General features: G+C 37.0%; 1 protein-coding gene and 1 long non-coding RNA gene across 4 annotated transcripts in view; one reads left to right on the top strand and one right to left on the bottom strand.

Moving 5' to 3' along the window:
• Nucleotides 1-23,916, bottom strand: part of LOC144587055 (uncharacterized) — a 663,623-nt gene that overhangs the window by 4,893 nt on the left and 634,814 nt on the right. The window lies entirely within an intron of this gene.
• ATG10 (autophagy related 10) overlaps nt 1-23,916 on the top strand; it is a 119,827-nt gene that overhangs the window by 51,492 nt on the left and 44,419 nt on the right. For all 3 annotated transcript variants that reach the window (XR_012084495.2, XM_020790329.3, XM_020790327.3), the window contains one exon: nt 21,275-21,401. Coding sequence is in view for 2 of the 3 variants with exons in the window: in XM_020790329.3 (XP_020645988.2) it covers nt 21,275-21,401 (127 nt within the window). In the remaining variant the exon portion in view is untranslated. The remainder of the gene's footprint in view (nt 1-21,274; nt 21,402-23,916) is intronic.

Genomic DNA, 23,916 nt, shown 5'->3' with positions numbered 1-23,916 from the left:
GTTAACAAGCCTAGTGCTGTACAGTTCACTTTAACTTAAGTATGGAAGTGCTAGCGACTTCTGTTATTTTGATTTTTTTAAATTTTCAAATATTACTCTGGGGAATATAATGGAAGCGAGTAGCTTTGGACAGCAGATAACACAACTGCTAATCCTGTATCAGATTTTTCTAAAAGACAGGCCCTGTGTCAAAATTAAGACCTGCTTTAAAATTTTGCATGGTATATACTCACCTTTTGGGTTGCAATCAGTCAAACTGTATAAATTGTACAAATTGTGTGTTTTGACATATGAAAGGCTTCAACAAAATTCTCATGAAACTTTACACACACACACACACACACACACACACACACACACACACACACACAATGGTTGTGTTTTATTTGTTGTTCTTTGTTTCTTTACAATATGTTTAATATACAATATATTTAATAAAATAACGATCCCAAATATATATTTGAGAGAGAGAATATGTTTTCATTTAATAAAATAAAGATCCCATATATTGATATTTTATATATATTTGGGATCTTTATTTTATTAAATGAAAACATATTGTAAAGAAACACAGAACAACAAACAAACAAATGAATAAAACACAATAATTATACATTAACAAAATTGAAACAAAGTGCTCCCCTCCCACCGGGACCAATGGAGAACTAGACCTTTTCCTTTATTTCAAGAATTCCCCTTCTCCTTCCAAAACTGTGAAGTTTCTTGCAATGATGCTCTTCCCTTCCTCTTTATTAACACATAATCAATAAAATCTCCCCAAATTTCTGTAAAAGTATGCCTTTTAAGCACTCCTTTCTTTAATGTTACATGTTAATCTGTCTTTAATAGCTATATTCCATACCTCTGTGGCTTTTTAAACATTAAACGTTTCTAGTTACTCCCCAAAGGTCCCATGGAACCCCTTTGGGTACTGGGGGACAATTCTGAAAATTGCCAATGGTAGAATGATTTTACCAGCAGCTGCAAAGACCCCTCTCCGTCCTGTACTCCCAGATTTCCTAGCAATGAAAAGGATCTTAAGGGAGCCTTGGGAACTTTGAGGAATTTATGAAAAGCCATAACTGATGATGTCATCAACATTATCTGATATAAGGTACACTATTGGATTTTAGCCATTCATTTCAATTGTGCCTGTTTGATAAGGTGGTTTTCCTTTGCATTCATTATATTATTCTAAAGAAACTTTTTTAAAAAAAAATTACGCCTCTTTCTATACTGTTTGGGTGCTGGCAGTTATGCTGCATTTGAGGCATGTCTTAAAATTATCACTGAACTTGTCTGTTAGAGGTTTTTGTCGCGCACCCCCAGTGTCCCCTGTTTGTTTTCCCACCTTTGGACACGACTTGTTCTTTTTACCCTTTTACGCTGCCACCAGAGGGTATTACCCTCACTGTACCAATCATGAATCTCAGACTATTGCTGCCAAATATAACAAGGTTTATTTATGGTTTGGTAGGTAAATCACAGAATTAAAATCATTGATGTTGTTTTATTATTCATTCAATAAATGTGAATTTGATTGCATGTAAGCTTGCTTGTATTCCATCACTTTAATTAAGGTCTCAATATATTCTGACTGTCTATGTATTTCTCATTACTTTTCACTCTTTAATATTCTCTAACACCCCAACTTTCCAATATCTTGTCTTCACAATCTTCTCCCAAACTGACTCTCTGTCACCCCCACTTCTGTTGACTCCGCCCCTCCTGTCCTGTCATAGGCTCCTGCACTAGAGTTCTAAAATGACTGACAGGGGTGATGTGTGGACTGTCCACCACAGTTTTACTATACAGTACTAAAATGATTTTGGAGTATCTGACTGGGACTGATGTACTTTGTACTGCTCTCATTACCATATATTTCCATTTGTAACTCACCTCTAGCTCAATCAGAAAGCAAGATTTGATGAAGAAATTTAACAGCATAAACTGACATAGCTATGTGTTACTAAAGAAGCCAGGTTTGTTAATAATTAGGTTTCTGTTTTATCTTGAGCTGTTGACATGAGCAGAATCCAATTTTTCTTCAAATGCTCAGAGTGTATAATGGATGAACAACAGTAATGCCCAGGGTTTCCTCATTCCTGGTTAATCAAAAGTGTCAGCCTATTTATAGTGCAGAAAGTTGTTTGAAAGCTGATAAGGCAAAGATGTTATAAGAACGTGGTCCTGGGCTATGTTACGGCTGTGTGGAATGAATCACCATTTCACCATTATAACTAGGAACTAGTTTAGGGGCAGTAGGTTCAGCGGTTCATTCAAAGAAAATTACCAAATGCATTTATCTGGAACTTGATATATAAGAGAAATTGAAACTAAAAATGTGTGTGTGCTGATTCTGAGATACAGAGGCGAATAAATTGTTAATTTCTAACAGTTAACGTTTTGATGGGTGACGTCCTACAGTTTGAAAGATCATTTCTGGTTTCTTTTCCCCCCTGCATAGACTTTTTTTGGTGTGGGTTAGACTAGCTGATTAATTTCCTTTTTAGTTCACCATCTTTTGGGAACCAGTTTATAGGTGGACAAAGTGTGGCCTTTTGGATATTGTTGGATATGTTAACGCTAACTATCATAGTCAGTGTTTGGGGATGCTGGACAGTTCAGCAATGTTCAGCAATGTTTTGATGAGTCATATTTTAGATTGTGGAGGTGTCCTAGTATAAATTGGGTCCTAGTGTTCATAGATTTTATTAAGTCTACTTAATATTCTCTTCCATGAGCTCATTTTTGCACAGAAATCCTGTGTCTGTATACACACACACACATACACTCAGTATATATGCAAAGATTATTTCTTCTCTCCCTGTGTAAACATTCTTCAGATTAAGCATATATGTAGAATAATAAAACTGTAATCTATGTAAGTGGTACATTTTTTTTTTTACAAAAAATAGAAAGGTATCCAAATAATCCCCTGAACGAACATGCCTTGTTGGCCTTTTCTAAGGCCGGCAGGGTGGGGCTGTGGCAGTCTCTCCTGGCTAATTTGGCAGTATTAGAGAAAAGAGTTCTACTTTGAACATCTGTCCTGTTCCAAATAGGATGATATTGCAGATCGTAAGGAATTAGTCTGTAGAAAGAACATATTCTGGAATATGCAGAAATCAGATCAGCTTGTAATATTCACCAACACTTTCTGTATGTTTTAGTACCTGATTAATTAAATGTTGAATGTTAAGATGTCTGCTGTTGAAAGTGGTTAAGAATGAATATGCAGGAGGATGGATTCTAGTTTATTCCTACAAAACAAAGCTTCCTGTTCCTTCTAATATCATGAAAATATTCTTTGTAAGAATGCTAGCTGGATAGCTCAGTGAGATGGAGTACTATGATTGGGTGTTTGATTGTCCACTGGACCTTCTGGGAGATAAGCCATTCTATGGAGTATTGGGTCTCTCCAGGATCCAACAGTAGCCTTGGACAAAGCTGCACAACACTAGACTGCCACTAGAAGACGGGACTGGTAAACCACTTCTCAGTACTCAGCCTTCTAGCCTTTAGAGGTCGGTAAAATGAGGACCCAGCTTGGTTGGGGGCACGGGCAATATGTAGTCTGTATAATTTTAAAAAATGTTGTACACTGTCCAGAGAGTGGTTTATGCACTATGGGGGCAATATATAAGCAGCACACTTTTTTTTGCTTTACACCTAAGAAATATTGATGAGTGTTGCCATAAGTCGGAATTGACTTGGTGGTGCATAATTATTATTAAAGAATCTGGGAATATGGATTATTACAAAATAGCTGAGTCTAAGGGTATGCAGTGGTGGCAAACAAAACGAATGTATTTGCAATACTAGCCTGCCACAAGATTTTCATTTGTAGTAATATATGTTGTTTTTAACAAATGAGCAATTTTTATACAACATTCTGTTCTACTTGAGTTCTTGATCTCAAAGGAAGCAAAAGCAGAGTGTAGTTGCACCTGTATGCTAGATTTTAGGAAAGCCAGTTTTAATAAACATGAAACAATGATAGGTAAGGTTTCATGTCAGGAGATCCTAATGGGAGAAGGAGTCCAAGATGGGTGGGAGTTTCTTAAAAAGGAAATTCTAAATGCACAATTAAACAATTCAAACAAGAAAAAAGATGGAAGATGGCAAACAAACAAACCCCAATGTGGCTTTGCAGAAAGTTCAGGGAGGACCGGAAAACAAAAAACAGCCACATATAGGAAGTGAAAGGAAGGCCAGACCACAAAGGAGGAGTATTGACAAGTAGCAAAGAACTGCGAGTATGGTGTTAGGAAGACAAAAGCTGAGAATGAGCTGAGGTTAGCAAGAGATCCTAAGAGCAACAAAAAAGTATTCTTCAGATATATGCATAGGAAATGGCATGAAAAAGAAACAGTGACTCAGCGACTCAATGAGGATGAAAAAATGATAACATGATAAAGAAAAGGCAAAAGTGCTTAATTCCTACTTCCAAAAGACAGTCTGTGATCCTCCAGGCAGATTTGAAGTAGAAGGGGAGGGGATAGGATTGCAGCTTGAGAATCATAAACAATCAAGAAATATCTTACTACTTTTAATGAGTTCAAGTTCCAGGGCTGGATGACTGCATCCAAGGAATGGAAGGAACTTGCTGAAGAGATCGCAGAACCATTTTCTATCATTTTCTTGAAATTGTGGAGAATGGGTGAAGCGTTGGGTGACTGGAGGAGGGTAGACATCCAGGGAAAATTCTGGAGTAGATCATAAAGTGGTCACTCTGCAAGTACCTTGAAAACAATGCAGTAATAAATAAAAGCCAGCATGTCAAGAACAAATCCTGTCATAGTAATCTTACTTCGTTTTTTTAAATTAAGTAATCTCCCCGTGAGAATGTTGTAGACAACAGTGAGAATGTTGTAGACATAATATTTCTTGACTTCAGCAAAGCCTTTCATGAAATGCCCCATGATATTTTGATTATCTAACTAACCAGGTGTGGGTGGATAGAGCAAATGTCAGGTGGATACACAGGTGGTTATAGAATTGTACTCAGAGTGTGCTTATCAATGGCTCATTCTCAAACTGGGAGGAGGTAATAAGTGGGATTCCACAAAGCCCGGTCCTGGGTCTGGTAGTGTTCAACATTTTTATAAATGACTTGCATGAGGGAGTTCAGGAAATACTTACCAGACTTGTTAACTATAGTTAATACCTTGGAATAGTTAATACCTTAAATTTTCTCACAGTTGCATGTTTCTGTATTATTAAAAGAACAGAAACCTTTCATTTCTAGTTATTTCTTTCAAAGTATTAAAATTTAGACCTAAAATAACCTTCCTCCTCATTCAAAATGGGTCTGTTGATGCACTTTTTTATTCCTTAATTTCCAGCACTAGCTCCTAGCCATTGGCTTTTGAAGATTCATAATATTGTATTAATAATCCTCATATTTAATTTTGTAGTATATTTGAATATATTACTGTATTAAATAATAGGATCTTTATAATGCCACCTGCTGAGTGACAGAATTGATGTTACAGTTTTCTTTTTCTTTATTCATATCAGAGTATTCCGTAATTTAAAATTTTGGATGTATGTGAAATATAGGTAAAATTAAAAACAAATTAAAATGTTAGAATAATTATATATATTTTTAACCACAAGTGGGCTACTTCAATAGCGTTATCTCGGTCATTTGCTAGATCTTCTTTTGTATCCATGTTAGGGCATTAATTTAATGCACATTGATTGAATTTTTTTGACAGTCACAGAAAATTTGTCCTGTATCCAAGCAACCCCATTTTACCTGCTTATTCTTTGGTCTTCCTTCAATGTGTATTAAGTGACATGTAGTTGGTCTAGCTAGAATCTTGTCCTCATGGGAGACACATTTTAACATTCATCTATTTGGCAAGTTGTGGTTGTTTTTGTTCTCCATAGGTTTAGCCTAGCCTCTTCTGGTTTCATATTTAGAATCTGAGATATGTGCAAAAAACACCTTAAGTTAGTTAAAGAAGGCAGGGATTTCTTTGTTTTCTGCTTCAGGGAAATTGAGACAATCTGTAGGTGTCTGTCTGTTATGAAGAAGAAGAAGAACCAATTGCTTTCAAAACAGGAAAGAGTCCAGAGACTGTTAGTAATTCACTAATGTGTTGTCTAACAACGAATTTCTGGGTTACACAAAGGTAGATCCTCTTGAGGGTTATTTCTGGAAAAGTGAGCCTACAAGTGCAGCCAAAATTCCTTAGCAATTAAACTTGTTAACAAAGGAATCTGCTTAACTTTGACTTCGGCAATTTAACTTCTTGGCCACGCCACTTTATTTAGTATAAAAAGTAATGTTTAGAAACTTTTTTTCTAGATAATCACAGCCTTAGCCACAGATGAACTGCTGGCTAGCTCAGTGGCTTTTGTATCTGGCTGCAGAGCCAGAGGCTGGGAGTTTGAGTCCCCCACTATGCTTCCTTAACTGGGAATGGACTGGATGATTGATTGGGTCCCTTCCAGCTCTGCAATTATATTATTATGATATTATAATATTTAGATATTCATTCTAGACTAGTTTAAAATCTCAGTGGTGTCTTATTTCTTCTGCATCATTAGCTAGTTAGGCATTCCCTTTCATCTGCCAGCCACCAAATTTTGGTCTCCTGTGTTTCCTGTTTCCTCAGCTGGGAGAAGTTCTAGAGTACACCTGTTTTCTTGTTCTGCAGCACTACATTTAATCTGCATGTGATCCTGTGTAAAACAGCAGCAGCAAAAACAAAAAGAGGTTTTCAGTGAGTGTTTAGGAAAATGTTTTCCAAAAGATCTGCATGAGATTAGAGCAGCTGAGTGTTACTTTCTCTGGCTTCCTGTTTTGGAAATATTTGCCCTAAGGGTTTTCAGAACATAGCATATTATGGGAAAGAAGAGGAAAAAGAAGACCAATTTAACCTTTTCAGTACTCTATCCTTTCATGTATGATTAATGGTAATTAGAAAAGCAAAATAATAGATGAAACTATTCTTACGGCATCTTAATTAAACCTTTAAATAGAACAATTGTACCTTCTTTTCTTTGTTTTAAGTAGAAGAGTAAGTCTTAAGAAGACAAAGTCTTCCTTAATCATTAGACTGTGTTCTCCCTAGTCAATGAAGGTAAAGTTCAATAAGGATTCAGGCCCGTCCTTCAGGAAATGTTCTGCTTCCTCCTCTAGCATGTATGGTAGTTATTGTTTTATCTGAAAGTAATGGGTGTGCCTCAGCACTTCTGTCCTGAGGACAGAATATGGAAAGACCACAGAAGAACTACAGTATATAACTTTAGGGATGCCAATGAAGAAATTGAAATAGTTAGAGTGGTTTCATCTCTAAGGCAAAGATGTTAGAGGTGAATTTTCTTCTCTTACCTGTTCAATGTGTATGCAGATCATAGAGAAAGCAGACTAGATTCAGATGAAGGGGGAGTAAAAGTTAGTGGAAGAAAAATTCATAATTTAAGATAATGAAGATGACACTGAAATGAAAGAGGAAAGTCCCAAAGCAGGACTGCAGTTGAATGTTAAGAAGAAGAAAAAACATAACTACAGAAGACCTACACAATTTTAGTATTGACAGTGAAGAAATTGAAATAACTAGACATTTTGTTTACCTTGGCCCAATCTTCAATCCACATGAAGACTGGTATTTAGTATGGGCATATATAAGCTGGGGTATAACAATGCTTTCTTGGTAGTGATCCCAAAGTGTGGAACATTTTGCTCAAGAAGGCCAGCTTGAATCCATTCCTACAGGTGTGTCTGCTGTTACAGTAAATTGTGCTTTCTCATCAAGAGTTTTTTCCTAATATTTAAGAGTTACATGGACTCATGCCTATTTAAAATACATTTGGTGTTGTCTGTGACATCCAGTATTGATATTTTACTTGTATGTAATTTAATTCATGCTTTTGTAAATCATCTAGAGCAGAATTTCTTTCGGAAAAATAGTTTATACTCCTTTAAATGAACAAATACAAATTAAATTTAAAAAGGGAACAAGTGGCTTCCTTCTTTCTGTGCTTATTGGAAATAATTTGTTAAAGGCTCTGTATTGGCCACTTCCCATATTAGCTCTAATGCATACATGGATCACTCTTAAGGAAAAACAATAATTGTAGATCAATACTTGTCTTCTTAAGTTTGCACTATAATTGTTCTCTCTGCTCAGTTAAAGCTGAGTGCTCCAAAGATTTTGCTTTGTATAAAAACAGAATAATTAATATTTCCCAATTTAACAATAGAACAGCTCCTGTTGATGGTCAAAACATCTGTGTAAAACAGCTTTTCTTCAGTCTTATTTCACAGAGCTTGACATACATAGCTATCACTTAGAAAAGAAAGGAGTTGCAAGATATAAGTTGGAGGAGAGATTATTCTGGCTTTGGATGACTTTGATAGAGGACACAGTTGGACCTAAGATAGGACTACCTCTGCCAGGTGGTGATGATACACTGCAATATATAGCTGCAGTTCAAACATTTTCTGTAACATCAAGGTGGTAGTTAGCATGTTTATAAGGTTTATAAGTTTCTTAAGTGGGTGCTGTCCTATAAGGAGACCACTGACTTCCCTAGGGTCAAAATGACCTTATCATGATGGCTTATCTGTCTCAAATACTAAACTTCCCAAGTAATCTTACTTCTTAAAATTGCTACTGAAGGTCTTGTATGCTGCAAAGTGACGAGTTTCTTCTTCCCACTTTAGGTCAGATTTCCATATTTTCTAAAACAAAAGGAAAAATAAATGCAGGGAATTGCACCTAGAAATGAATGCACCCATCATTAACTCACACAGCTAATTAATTTATAAATATGCTAATGCAAGATAATGATGACCGCCAAGTTAGATGTCTCTTTTTTTAAAAAAGAGATTTATAAGATGATAGGTCTATTCAACGGTTATTATCCTTGCTGGTTAAATAGAAGCCGTTATCTGTATCCCAAAACAATATAGTCCTAAATACCAAATGCTAGTGGCAAATTATTAGTGTTCTGCTTGTGTTCCCAGATGCCCTGCAGATTTGTTTCCCTGCCATACTTCCCCAGCATTCTCTCAATTTTCTTCTCTTTTCCAAGAGAGAAAATGCACTCATTTTCCTCCTTTGAACATCACCTTGTCCTTCGGGCCATTTATCCCTGTTTTTTCCAGTTAAGAATTACCGTATTTTTCGCTCCATAAGATGCACCTTTCCATAAGACGCACCAATTTTTAGGAGAAGAAAACAGGAAAATAGAATCGGTTTTATTCGCTCCATAAGACGCACAGACTTTCCACACACCCCCGTTTTGTGGGGAAAAAGTGCGTCTTATGGTGCGAAAAATATGGTAGTTGCCAGAGGAGTGCTCTTGTTCAGTGTTCTCTTCATGTAGACAGTAAATCCTTAAGCTGTTGGTATTTTGGTTCTAGGTAGAGGAATAGAGACAGATGATGTTAAAATGGACAACTGCAGTTGAAGCATCACTCTGTTTCTTCCTTTCTTGTCCACCGTGCCGTAATACTGAACGCTCATCAAAATCTTCTTGCTGCTTCCAGCCACTGCTTGGAATTTTAAGACGACTATTAACATCTAGAAAATCTTACTAATATAACATTACTAAATAACATTTAGCAAATCTCACTAATCATATGCAGGCAAATTAATATTTGAACTCTCCCCCCCCCCCCAAAAATTGTAGGTCTCAGCACAGTTTGAACAGTTATCATTACTAGATGTTGGTACTGAGCTTGGGGGGACCTGGCTGTGAACGTGAGTTGCCTAATATGTTGAAGCCAGCTTTCTAGATATATTCTTCCCAACAAACTAACATGTATGCTAGTGGACACATAATGCAGTTGTTCTTTGTCCATATATTTTTTTTCCTATTGATGTGCTTTAAAAAAAAAACAATTGAAAGGGTTATTCTGAGGAAGGCTCTGTGTTCCAATGTCATTTTTATTTTAAGCCTACAGTTAACTTCTTTCTTGTTTGATTTAAATCCTACTCTTCCTCATAGAATCTTCAATCCAGATCATTATTTCGGGAAGCACAACTAATGTTTTATCATACATACTGAGTGAGCGAGATAAGTGAATAAATGCATTGGTTAACTTCTTCGTAGCCATTTCATAATTCTTTTTCTGCGTATACTTGCCTCCTCCTTCTTGTCTTCCACACAGTCGCACATGTAGATACACAGAGGAGGTCACAGAAAGAGAGAGAGCTTTTGAACAAGGAATTGTTGTCATTTAGGTCTCCCCTTGCATGTCTGTACCCTGTGCTTTGTGATGTTGTTGAGTTCTTTCTAAGCCACCTGAGCGGCCTCATAGAGGATGTGGTTTTCTCTCTGGTTCACTTAAACAGTTCATGGTTACAGTTTATTGTAATGTTCTTTATTCTCACTTTTTAAATGTTTTTCCTTCAATGATATATTTGCAGCCTTGAGGATGGAATGAGTTTATACAAGATACAAAATTATGCCACCATTCAATATAAATCTTCGCTATATTTATGAACAGAATAAATGCTGTTGTTCCAGTGAAGCAATTACTTCAACTAGCAGAAAGGCACATACGCGATATAAATTATTTTAAACAGCAATTAGTTATTTCAGCTTCATCTGTCCATTAAAATTTTCCATAATAAAATAGCTTCAAAAGTTCTCCATTTGAATGTGTTCATGCAGTCTGGGCTCGTTGGATGGATAATGTATTTTAGCATATTGCATAAATATTTGGACTTAAACTCCAATGGGCAGTTCAGGCTATGATTAATTTACTAAGCCCACTTGGAATTAAAAAGTGGAGGTGGATTTGGTTTGTGCACTGAACTACACTGGCATTTTTGTCATATGACCTGTATATTTTTTGAATTGACAAGAATAATACATTTTAGAAATTGTCCCTTTACAGTTTCAAAGTGAAGCTAAATGTTTAAGACTCTGTATTGTTCATTGTAATGAAACATCTGCAGAAATTAGAAGAGATTAAAGTAGATTTCAGTGTTTTCCTTGGGGTATTACTTTTTTCTGTGATGGTTTAAAAAAAAAAAAACCAAACCAGAAGACACATCAGTAAGTACCATGTCAAACATGTAATAATATTTTTGTGATGTTTGTTCTTTTTCCGTCATCTACTAGAGGTCTTGTTTCAGTTGTCTCACCTGTAGAAAATATTGACCAGTACTGCAATACTACACTTTGATTCTTTGCTTTTTCACTGACATTGAAATAACACAATTCAAAAGCCATCTAGAAACACAGTAGTAAGAAAACACACCATCACCAATGGAAAGAAGTACAACACCAGTTTCTCTATCGGTCAGTTAGTGGCCAACTATAACTGTCTTTGTCTATTGGTCAAAGGATAGCAGGGAGGAGCCAGACTAGTCCTACTATTGGAAAGGAATTGCACAGTTTGGGAGCAGCCACTGAGAAGACCTTCATGAATTTATGCAATACAGTTTTATAGCTATCCAAATTTGCTACATCCTGTGGAAGCAAATTTCATGGCTTACTGCACTGAAGAACTTACAGTGGGGTCTTGACTTAAGAATGGCTTGAGTTAAGAACATTTTGACTTAAGAACCACTCTCATAGGAAAATATTGACTTGACTTACATACTTAGATTTGAGTTAAGAACTGAAAAAACCCACGTGGGAGGCAGGGAAAGTGCAAAATTTGAACTTTCAGTTAACTGTTGGCCAGTGAAAAGGGTGCCTGTCCGCTTCCTCACTCCTCCCAGCATTTAGAGAGTGGATTGGGAGACAGTCTTCAGACTGCCTGGTACTGTACTGCCTGGACTGTATTTTCCCTGCCTTCCCTGAACCTTTCTTGACCTAAGAAAAAAAGAAACAAAATATCCCCCTCTAGTGGTTGAAGGCGGAATAGCAGCTTCCCATTAGTTTCTATGGACGGAAAAGAGCAGATACGGATCAAATGGTTTTCAATGCATTCCTATGGGAAATGCAGATTTGAGCTGAGAACTTTTTGACTTGAGAACCGCCTTCCAATACGGATTAAGTTCTCAAGTCAAGACCCCACTGTACTTTGTTTGGCTTGAATCTCCACCATTCTTCTTAATGATCATGAGTTTCCTTCAGTAGGATTATAGGACTATTGGAAGGGATCCAAAAGGTCATCTAGACTCATGCTGAAGCAAGATGTCCATAGCTAGAGCATCCCTGACATGGGGCTATTTAACCGCTGTTTAAAAACTGCCAGTGAAGGAGTGTCTGCCACATTGTGAGGCTGTTCATTCCACTGTTGAACAGCTCTTACTGTCAGCAAGTCCTTCATAATGTTTAGGTGAAATCTGCTTTCTTGTAATTTGAATCCATTACTTCAGGTCATGTCTTCTGGAACTGCAGAAAACAAGCTTGTTCCATGTTCCCCATGACAACCCTTGAGGTTATTTGAAGTTGGCTATCATGTTAGCTCATAGTTTTTTCTTCTCCCAACATATACATACAGTAGCTCCCTCAGCTGTTCCTCATAAGATTTGGCTCCCATACCTTTTACCATTATTACTCCTTTCCTCTGGACACATTCCACCATGCCAAGATTGTGGTGTCCAGAACTGGACACAATTTTCTTCATGAGGCCTGACTGGTCAGAATAGAGGAACATTACTTCTCTTGATTCAGGCACTATGCTTCTGTTGATTCAGTCTAGTATTGCCTTTGCTGCTTTTGTCACCCATGACACAATTTTCATACTTTGCTAATTGGTTTCAGTTGACAAAAGAGTTTTCAGGTTTTCAGACATTTTTTTCCATTTATATTATACCTTCCTGCTGTGTTCCTTTTGATTCCAATCAAAGCAGTGGTGGAACAAGTTGCACTATACACAATTTCCCCCCCCCCCTTGGAGTTTTGAATAACTTGTAATAGGGGTTTCTAGTTCTATTTATCCATCCATGCGGTCAGAGAAAAAGAAAAGTGTGCATACAGAGTGATAAAAATTGTGTAGCCAAAAAAAAGCCTGATAGGCATTCAAATATGCTTTTTTAGCAGTTAATTTAGGAAATCAAGGAGAATCGCTAGTCTGTTCTTCAACTCTCTGTGTAGATAATTGGTACCTTGCAAGAAAGCTGCTGAATTAAAAAGGGATATTCCATTTCTATTGTTTCTTTTAATTTTCCTGCAAAGTGTAGTAGCTTACATAAAGGTAAATGGTAAATCTTACTGTATAAGGAGCTAATTTTTATCTGAGATCAGCAATTAGAGCGACTTCATATGCATGGTTATCATGCTGGAGTCTCTAATTTTGATATCCATGGGGTTCCTTTCCACACATTTATGTTTATTTTCTGGTATCATATTAAATGTATCACTGAAAAACTGTGATGTATTTTATCTTAAGTAAATATATTTTTTCTTGTCCTGACAAGATATTTTATCAAAGTAAAACACTTAATTTCTGAAATATATTTGTTCTAAAAATGCTGATAAACATTATGCAAGTCAAGGATTCCAGTTTTCTGAGGAGCTATATAAAACAAATGTAGCATGTATTTTGCCACAAACATAATCCATATAGATGCAAGTCTACTGTTGCCACAAAATATTTATTTTTGTTTTAAAATAATAATTTATCATGTTGCAATGGGTTTAACACTGTGAGTAAAAGGGAAGTTTGTAAAGAAATGGGTGGGAGAGAGTGCATATAATGTTATCCTGAATTTGAATAGGATTTCCCATAGAGCTGTTATATTGTGGAAGGAATACCACAGTGCAGTGGTTCCCAACCTTGGGTCCCCAAATGTGCTTAGACTACAATTTTCAGAAATCCTGGCCATCACAGCTAACAGTGAAGACTTCTGGAAGTTCTAGTTCAAGAACATCTGGGGATCCAAAGTTGGCACTGCCATAGAGGATTCTTTCTAGTCAACACAAATTTTGTAATAATCTTGAAGCTGTATTCCTTCTTTCTCCTAATTAGCATATAAGTGCATAGAATTTGAAGAATCTGCCTTTTTGCTTTGTCCAACAAACCTTTGCAAGAAGTTTGGATTTCTACATTTCGTCGTCGTTGTCATTGTTGTAGTTGTCAGTCATAGTAGTTCTCCTCCTCCTTCTCCTCCTCCTCCTTAGCATGAATTAAATGTTTAGTATTAGAGAGCCCTGTTTCCACTTTTCAAATAATCAAGTGTTATTTAGTCTTAAGAAAGATATTTATTTCAGATTAATTTGACTAGCAATCTTGGATAGCAGAATTTAGGATTTTGCTTTTTATGGCAGAGTGTTTATCTTATTTGGTTCAAGCATTTGGATTACAAAAAAATTGTTTGCCTGCAGGATTATTTGTCCTGGTTTCTGTTTGTTGATGATGTGCAGTGTGGATGGGGATTAATGTCTGGTGGAATATCCAGCTTTAAGGCATGATTTGGGGATTTGTGTTTCTTTCAGTCCATTATTTATGTTTTGGAGCTGAAACCCAGCTGCAGGTGTCATTGCCTTCCTGGCACACTTGGTCTGGTGGTTCATATGGTGTGACGGAAACAATATTCACATGTCAAGAATTACTGCAGCCCCAATGCCATTCTTTGTAACGTTGACAGTCACTATTCTCATATGGAGGTGATATGTGAGATGTGTTCCTATAAACCCCCCTGAAGTAAACTGAATATTTGAGTAATGTGGAGTTTCAGCAGTCAAACTGAATTCAGGATTAATAAGGAATACATTTTAGGTAGCAGTGAATCATAGAATAGTGAAGTTGGAAGGGGCCTACAAGGCCATCAAGTCCAGGTAAAGGTAAAGGTTCCCCTTGACATTTTTAGTCCAGTCCTGTCCGACTCTAGGGGGCGGTGCTCATCCTGTTTTTCAAGCCGTAGAGCCAGCACTTGTCCGAAGACAGTTTCCATTGTCACGTGGCCAGCATGACTACTGAATGCCGTTTTACCTTCCCACCAAGATGGTACCTATTTATCTACTCGCATATACATGCTTTCAAACTGCTAGGTTGGCGAAGAGCTGGGACAAAGCGATGGGAGCTCACTCCGTTGCGTGGATTCAATCTTACGACTGACCCTGCATCACAGGCTTCTGTGGTTTAGCCCGCAGCACCACCATGTCCCTTTAACCATGTCCTGCTTAATGGAGGAATACAAATCAAAGGATATCTGCCACGTGGTTGTCTAAGTTTCTCTTGAATGCCTCCAGCGTTTGAACACTCACCACCTCTCGAGGCAATTGGTTCCACTGTCATACTGCTCTAGTCCTTAGGAAGTTTTTCCTGATATTCACTCAAAATCTGGCTTCCTGTAACTTGAGCCGATTGTTGTGTGTCCTGCACTGTGGGATGATCGAGAGCAGATCCTGCCCCTCCTCTGTATGACAGCCTTTCAAGTATTCGAAAAGTGTTACTATATCACCCCTCTCTCTTCTTTTCTCAAGGCTAAACATGCCCAATTCTTTCAGTCTTGCCTCATAGGGCTTGGTTTATATATAGATAAAATCAGACTAGGCAAACAAGCCCCAACAGCACCTTTTACATTACACTAATTTTAATCTTTATTTGTTTAACATTATAATGATGTTGCCTTTCATGTTCATTTGATCTGGTGCTCAGCTTGCCCAAGGTAAATAAAGAAGGTATAGAATTTGAAATGTAAAACGGGCAGTATTTAAGCATGATTCACACAATAGCTTAAAATGTGAAAAGTGTTTTGGAAAAGTGAGTTGCGATGATACAGAGTTATTCATTTCTGATTTTCAGAGTCTAAGTGATAATCCTGAATGAATGCTTTCTTAATAACTATAAAAGTCATATTTGCTGAGGGCATCTTCTTTCTAAGATTTTTTTGGACAATCTCTTTTTAAGATTGTTTTTATATGATAAATTGCAGTTCTTAAGGTTTGAATTGTACACATGCATATAAAATATTCAGACACAGCTTTACATTAAAATATCTGTTGTGTTGGGATACCAGCGTTGTACTGCTTGAGTTGCTTTCTAGTCCCTAGTGCTCCTCCAGTGTACTATAATCAGTAAATGTTTTACAGTTTGTTAGATATATCTTATTATATTCACATTTCCACAAATCTGTTTAGTTTCAGCTATGTTTGCTCCCAGCTTCTTGAGGCAAGTTCCATTTTACGTTTGTTCAATATTAATTTTTGGGAAGAATTAAGCACCGGTTTTGGCAGTGCACTTATTAAGATAGATAGATGCCTCTTATTTTTATTACTGCATCTGATATTTCTGTATATTTATGTTATGTTATACTGTGTTATGCATAGCTATGCATATAAAACAGGTTTTACATCTGTGCTGAATTTGGTTTCAGAAATCCAGTCCAAATCAAGTGTGGCATAATATCTGAAACTGGGGACGGAAAGATGCTGCGGTTGTTGCTGTTGTTATTGCAACTTCTGTCAGTCTCCCTCTTTCTTAAGAGAGGCTTTCCAGGTCTCTGTTCAGTCTTCACCTAGCCCTACTAATATTGGCTGCATTCCAGGATCTTATAAACAGCTGCCAAAGCCAAACTAACAGCTTCTATTAACAGCCAAACTTTGCTTAAGAAGATGTAAAATAGAAAAAAATTTCTGAGAAGACACTGAAAATGTTTAAATTGTTAGAAATATACAGTATGTTGGATTAAGTTTTAAAAACAATTTATAACACAGTTTGAAGGGGGAAAGTTTTGGTGTATTGACTGACATATGATTAAAAAACTGAAGATTGACATGTCTCATTAGTAAATGAGAGTGCATTTACTGAAACAACACGTATTATTAATTAGGTGTTAGTTGCTTATCTTTTTTGTAAAACAAATATTGCATTAGGTTTAGCATTTAAAAGCATCTGCTCAGAGCCCCATTATGATAGCACAAGAATCCTTTTACATCCATATAATAAAATAACAGATGCTTCCTCATGACGACTTCCTAATTTGTGTAGGAAACACTCAATCCCAGATCCCATTTCCCCATACAGTGTAGCAGCCGTGCAAGTAAAATAGTTACAAAGAAGCAATCACTGAAAATTCAAGAAATGCAGAGTTATTTTTCTGGAAAGTGCAACCTAAAAGTATATACTCTGTTAAATACTTGAACAATTAGGGTACTTCCCTCATTACACTGCAAGTGTTTTGGTCACTGATAGCTATTCTGAGTCAAGCCTTTCACACAAACATTAATTATGCTGGAATCAATGAAAAGTGCAGGTGTGCAGCCTACATAACACACTATTAATCAGACCTGAGTAATAGAACTAATTTTTTGTTTATGCTCGTGTATATTTTCATTGGAATGATTAATATAATGTTCACATTATGACATATGCATGCCAAAGAGTAAATTCATCTGTCTGACAGTAGGGCCTAAGAGCCTTGTGGTGCAGTGGTTAAACTGCTGTACTGCAGCCAAAACTGTGCTCACAACCTGGGGTTCAAATCCCAGGTAGCCGGCTCAAGGTTGACTCAGCCTTCTATCCTTCTGAGGTCAGTAAAATGAGTACCCAGCTTGCTGGGGGGCGGGGATGTGTAGCCTGCATAATTAACTTGTAAACCGCCCAGAGAGTGCTTGAAGCACTATGGGGCGGTATATAAGCAGCATGCTTTGCTTTGATTTTTGCTTGCTTAATGTCAGTTGTGACTAACAGGTTCCATTTGTTCAACAGGTCTGTTCTGGTTGGGATCAAAATTATATTTACCCCAATATGTCTATGGTTATGAGTATATCTGCAATATGCCCCTAGTTTATAGGGCTTATATATCTATCAGATATCTAGGGAGAAGAAACAGCCTTCATTATGGTTTTCATATCCCACTGAGTCGCTATGGTAATTCAAAGTACTTTCACTTACACAAAATGGAAGGCTCTTGCCCTGTTTTTCCTGTTTCTTTTCGTTCTCTGCAGTCCCCTGTACCCCCAGAAAGGTGTTCCTGAGAGTTAGAAAACCATCCAGAAAGGTAAATGAGTGTGGTAGAGAAGGTTATGGGAGGCAGAAGGGGCTGGCTGGTGTTTTTGGGGGAGATCTTGCATGCTGTCTTGACTTTGAGTAACTGAGGTGGGGGGGGGTTCTGAGCTGTGGTGATTCTATCTGTCCAGCACTAACCAATTGTTCCTTCAAGCCTTTGAATTCAAAAGAGAGCCCTGTTTCTCTGCTGAGTAGTTTCCCCCCTCTTTTTGGTCTTTTGGTGGCCTTTGATAGTTTGCTGTTTAATCAATTTGTTGCTAAGTATGTGTGCAGTAAAGAAAACAGCATATATAAGTCTGGAACTTCGTGTAAGTGAAGAAAAAGTTTTTTGCTGTTTCTACTACAAATATCTCAGAATGAGTTACTGAGACTTTACATGCCAGTTAATGAGAAAGGGGTGAACTTTGAGGGAGTAGAAGCTATTCTCCAGCGCGGTCTCTGTACTTTTATTGCATAGCAAGAAGGAATTTTACCAGAAATTCAAAACTCTGCAACAATTTCTTAAAATAGTTTGTGCAGCAGGAACTCGGGGGTGGGGTGGGAACTGGCTAATGGATGTCTGAGAATATAAGCAGGAAGAACCCCATTTAACATAACTGATTGATCACTTCCAACACATTAGGACAGCAGTTCTTGCTCTGTGTGGGGCCATGACGGCAATTAACATGGAAAGCTCTTGTATAGAGAACATCTTTGTACTTCCTTCTACTTTTGTGTAAAACAATCAGGATTGTGTCCTCAGAGATGTATCACATTGAGTCATTCTAGCTTCTCCCTGATTTAAAATTTTTACTTCTTGATGACATTATCAATTATAATGGCTAGAGTTGGGATAATCTGTTTTAAAGGAGTACTTCCTATGCATGTAACCTCACCTATTTTCTGGTCTCTTCTCTTCAGTCACAGAAGGTGTTAAGATCTGTAAAGGCTATATTGAAGGTACTTAAACTTATTTTAGAACATGGCTCGGTGTCAGTAAAGTGATGCTATCAACATGTGCAAACATCAACGTTTACTTCCCCGGTAAATTCTTTTCATCCACCCTATTGGAAATACAGAGCAAAGGATTACATATGAGTACTCTAGCCTTTATGTCACACATCCTGTTACTACTGTTTACCAAACAGAAAGGGATTAGAGCTGGCCTTAAGGAGGATTCAGAAGTCCTTGTATGTTTATAAATCACAGATACAGCTTTTGCCTTGTCTGTAGAAAAACAGCAGGCAAAAAAGGAGAGTGAGCAAGCTCTGACTCTCTAGTAAAACCACACAAGTTCTTTCTACTCAAAAAGATTTGTAGTGTTGCAAAGGTCTGTTTAACAGTTTGCTTTAAAATTGATTCAGTGATTTCCTAGAAAATACAGTACTGCTATTCTTCCTTAATACATGCCTTAACTAGTTTTAATCATATTTTGAATAGGCATATTTCTTAGAAAGATCAGATTTTCTAAATTGGGACATAATGTTAAGTGTCCCACTTAAACTTAAGTGTTAGTTGAGCTTTAACACCTGTGTCTGTCATCTTTTATCTGATCAGTTCTTGTAGTTTTCCAGTGTGAAAGGAAAAAAAAACCTAAGCTTTGTTAAGGTGCAAAACACCACTAGCTGTTGCTAAAGCATTTCTGTTGTTTGGAAAGCTGATTTTCTGCTGCTAATGGCCTCATTTTCAAAAGCCCTGAGCCTCAGTCCCTGCAAATAAATCCACTTTGTAAGTGGCTAGTACATAAACATGCATTCATAAAAATAATGGAATGGAAATTGTAATGGGGAGAATGTAATGTATATTTGTACAGTGGGGTCCAACTCCGTTACAACTTACATTTTTTACCATACTGTATATTTATCTACTCTTCTATTTAAAGAATGGTCTTCTTTCAGTCAGCAGAGGCATTCCATTTTTAGTAATTTTTAAAAGATTGTGAACGGCACTATATGTATCAGTTGAGTGGTCTTTTAGCAAGCATGGACGGTGGGCATTTCTTCTTTTAAAATACTCTTAAATCTATCTCATCAGCGTGGATTTCTGAGTTTGGATTTGTTCAGCATCTCTTTAACTTCTGAAAAAATATTATTTGAAGCTGTTTTATCCCTTGAAATGACTGGACATCCATAACACTTTGCAGAACTAAACTGCCTTTTTCTGAATATGAGTCAATTGGGTCCATGCAGACCAGTGGAAATACTGCATCAAAGGATAAAGGCTTTTCCACTTATCTGGCTCAATTTACCAAGTTACCAAATACAGTGTTGATAAAAATTGCTTTAGTAATGGTGTAATAAAACGTAAGTTAAACTGCAAAATGGGAGTACTGTAAAGCAAGCAAGCAATTGCATGACTGTGGTGAATTTTGTGTGTTTGGCTGCATGAATTGATCCTAACTTGGAAATCTCATAGACTGACATGGCTGATTTGTGCCTTTCTAACTGTTGGACTGTGACACCCATCATCCCTTACTGTTGGGCTAATGGGAGCTGAAATCCAACAACATTTGGAGAACTGCAAGTTGAAGACAAACATGGCATAGAGTAGCAGAATGCTGCCTGTATAGCTCACTGAGTTGGAGCACCTGGCTATGGAGCCAAGTGTCAGGAGTGTGATTCTCCAACATGCCACCCAGGAGAAGAGCCGGTTTCTGTAGTATTCAGCAAGCTTCACAGTCCCAGTGAGCTCTCAGAAGAAGGGAATGGTAAACCACTTCTGAGTGCTCTATACCTTAAAAACCCTAGAAAGAGTCACCATAATTCAGAATTTACTTAATATCATGTAACTATATATGCAAAATGGTTAAAAGATTGGGGAAAAGTTTAGGAAGATGTTGGTTCACATCCTGCTTCTGCCATGAGCTTACCAAGAAGCCATAGACAAGCCCTATTTTCTGAATTTCGGTCTGATGTTACATTCTCCCATCTGCAATGTAGAAGGTTAATAATTCTGAATGACTGAGTGTACAAAGTAGTTGTACACAATACAACTAGACGGGTATATATGAAGTGCATTGAGTATTTGAAAAACATTGTCATAGCACCAGCAGTAGCAAGCTGGGAGCAATCTTCCATTTAATTCAAATGTGTCCTTCCTTTCCATTGGCAAAACTTGTAGAAATTTTGCCACAGAGCTAGCTGTACGTAGTGCAGATTGTCTAGAGATCATTGAGTGACTGCCGTTTTTACCCAAGGCAACAAATGAACTGATATATTTATAACATTTTGGAATGCTTGCAAGTTGACTTGTTATTATGCAAGTTGACCGTTATTATGATGAAACAGGTAACAGCAAAATGGCAGGACTTATTAGTAGTTCAGATGTTTACGATTTGATACTGTGATGCACTAGCAGTAAGTTATTCCCCTACCCTTTTTAACTCCCACTGTTTATGGATGTTATCTGTTTCAGGACGGTCCAGAGGACTCACAAGTGGCTGGAATTTCTACAGCATCGGAGGTGATTCGCTATGAATACCATGTTTTGTATTCCTGCAGTTATCAAGCTCCTGTACTTTATTTTCGGGCATGTTTTTTAGGTAAGATGCCATGCACATGTAATAAATATTTAAAAGAAAAATAAATGAAATTCCATAGTATTTCTACTAAACCAGCAGGAAAATTAAATGGTAAAAAAAACCTGAAGTATTGCTTTATGATTCACCTCTCATGTATGTTTAAGATTCTGTAGGTAGCATCATTATCTTGAAGCAGATGATATCATTTCACCCTGAAGAAATGTGATCTTTATATTTCTGGCAGAAAGCCTATGGTTGACTAAAGCTGCTGATCATTTTTTTAAATTCTTTAAATGACCCTTCCCCAAGTCTACAAGCTACACTCAGGAATGGTATGCCTCGTCTGAGTTTTTTAAAGGTGTCCCTGATATGGAGTTATCCAAATATTCATTTTAAATTAATATTTTTCTCTATTTATATTTATATATAAATAGAGAAAGCAGCTTATTACATCTACCATAAGCTTCTTTTTAAACTATTTGCACCAGGAATTTGCTTTATGTATTTTCATTCTTGTGCATTTTACTTTAACCTATGTTCTTCTGGACAGTGTATTGCAACCTATGTCACATAGTCGTTTGCTCTCTCTCATTTTTCCAGAAAGCTGAGAATTCTGCCCCTTTCAAATTCATTGTTAGTAATACTTACTCTGTTAGTAAGCATAAACTGATAGTACAGCAGCACTGCATGTACTCCATCTCTTCTGTCCCAAGAGTACCACGCTACCTGGGGCTAGGGAGTTGAATTCTTGAGGTCATTTCTAAACTTAGTCATCTCTATAGTAGGAGCAACAGCTTTTGTGTTTAGAATGATCTAGCTTTATCTAGATCAACACATCTGAATGTTGCTATTGATATCATTTCCTTTTTAATTAAAAAGTAGCTTAAGCTCGTTTGAATGTGTTTGGTAGATTTAATCGCTTGCTGCCTTGTATTGTTTAATGGCTTTTAATTTTGCCATGTTAGCATTTTAACCAGTTCTTTGGATGTAAAATGGATGAACCCTTCTCTGGTGAAAGGATATTTAATATGAGGTTCCTTTTCATACAAAGGACAATTCAGGGCATATTTTCAAGTTAGGATATATGGAATTGGGGGGGATTATCTCTGGGTCCATTGCTAGTAATGATTCCCTAATTCACACATGTCACAGTGCAATTATATGCTTATATGCTTGGGATTATTGCAAACATTTAAGGAAGTAGGAATAGACTATTTAATTTGGTTGCAGATGAGAGAATAAAGAAACTCTTGCTGCCCAAATCACAAAGTAATTTAAATGTATAGGAAGAGATATGCTAATTTAATTGTAGTTTGGAAAAAAATGTTATCTTTTTGTCCAGAACAGTATACATTTTGGGAGCAAACAGTTGGGGGTGGAATTGTGATATTGCAGTTAAAGGGAATAATGCAATAGTTTTTTTAAGTTAGTATTTTCATATAATTAGTATTCACTATGAACAGTTAATCACCAGAGAAGAGCTCCCAGAGACAAAACAAGTTGTTTAGCTTGTCAGCATCAGGGAATCGGAGGTGTTGAAACATGACTCCTTATAGCTGGAAGTGGTATTACAAAAGCTGATGGATGATCTAATGCAGTCTTAGTATTGTGTTCCAACAGCTCCCCTTGCAGCACAGAATTTTAATTGTTCCTATTTGTATAATTATATGTTTTAAGCACATGTCATGGGGATTTTCACAGTAGAAAATAATGACTTTTAGATGATTTCTGTATCCAACTTGGGGTTCTTTATCTTTGTAGCCTTCTTCCCCTTCTGCCCTGAAAAGTATGACACATGCTGATTTAAACATTATTTCTTATGGATTCTACTTAGATGCCCTTTAGTTGTTACAGTGGTGACAGAACTGTTTTTCTGTGGACCTATACTATTAAATAGCTTTAAATGCAACCTGGGGTAATTTAGTAGAGAAGTGGCATACAAATTATAAATAAATAAATAGGACTAAATCCAATTATTAGCCCCACATGAAGTAGACCTACTGAATGGATTGTACTTGTTAAGTCAACTTTAGTTAGGTCCAATATATTCGCGAAGGCTTTCACGGCCAGGATTTAATGGTTGTTGTGGGTTTTTCGGGCTCTTTGGCCGTGTTCTGAAGGTTGTGCTGTCCTCTGAAGATGCCGGCCACAGAGACTGGCGAAACGTTAGGAAGAACAACCTTCAGAACATGGCCAAAGAGCCCGAAAAACCCACAACAACCTTTAGTTATGTACCATTGATTCAGTGGTCAACTCTAATTCAGGTTAACAGTTCGATTTTGCATGCAGTGTTTACAGGTCTGCAACAGTATGGTAGGTTGCATTGTGCAGATGTTCTCCAGGCAACCAGTGCATGATTGGGATCAAGGTCAGCAATTGTTTGATGAGAACCACTGTATTTGTCTCTGTTTATGGGTTCAATCTGTGTGTGTGGGGGGGGGGAAGAGTCCTCTATTAATGTTGTAATTCTTGAAGAATTTGCCTATTGTTTATTCTTTATTGTTCATGTCTATTGTTTACTGTTTATTGCTTAATG

This window comes from Pogona vitticeps, chromosome 2, assembly GCF_051106095.1.
Source record: "Pogona vitticeps strain Pit_001003342236 chromosome 2, PviZW2.1, whole genome shotgun sequence".
Taxonomy (NCBI): domain Eukaryota; kingdom Metazoa; phylum Chordata; class Lepidosauria; order Squamata; family Agamidae; genus Pogona; species Pogona vitticeps.
This window is presented reverse-complemented; position numbering and strand designations above follow the sequence as displayed.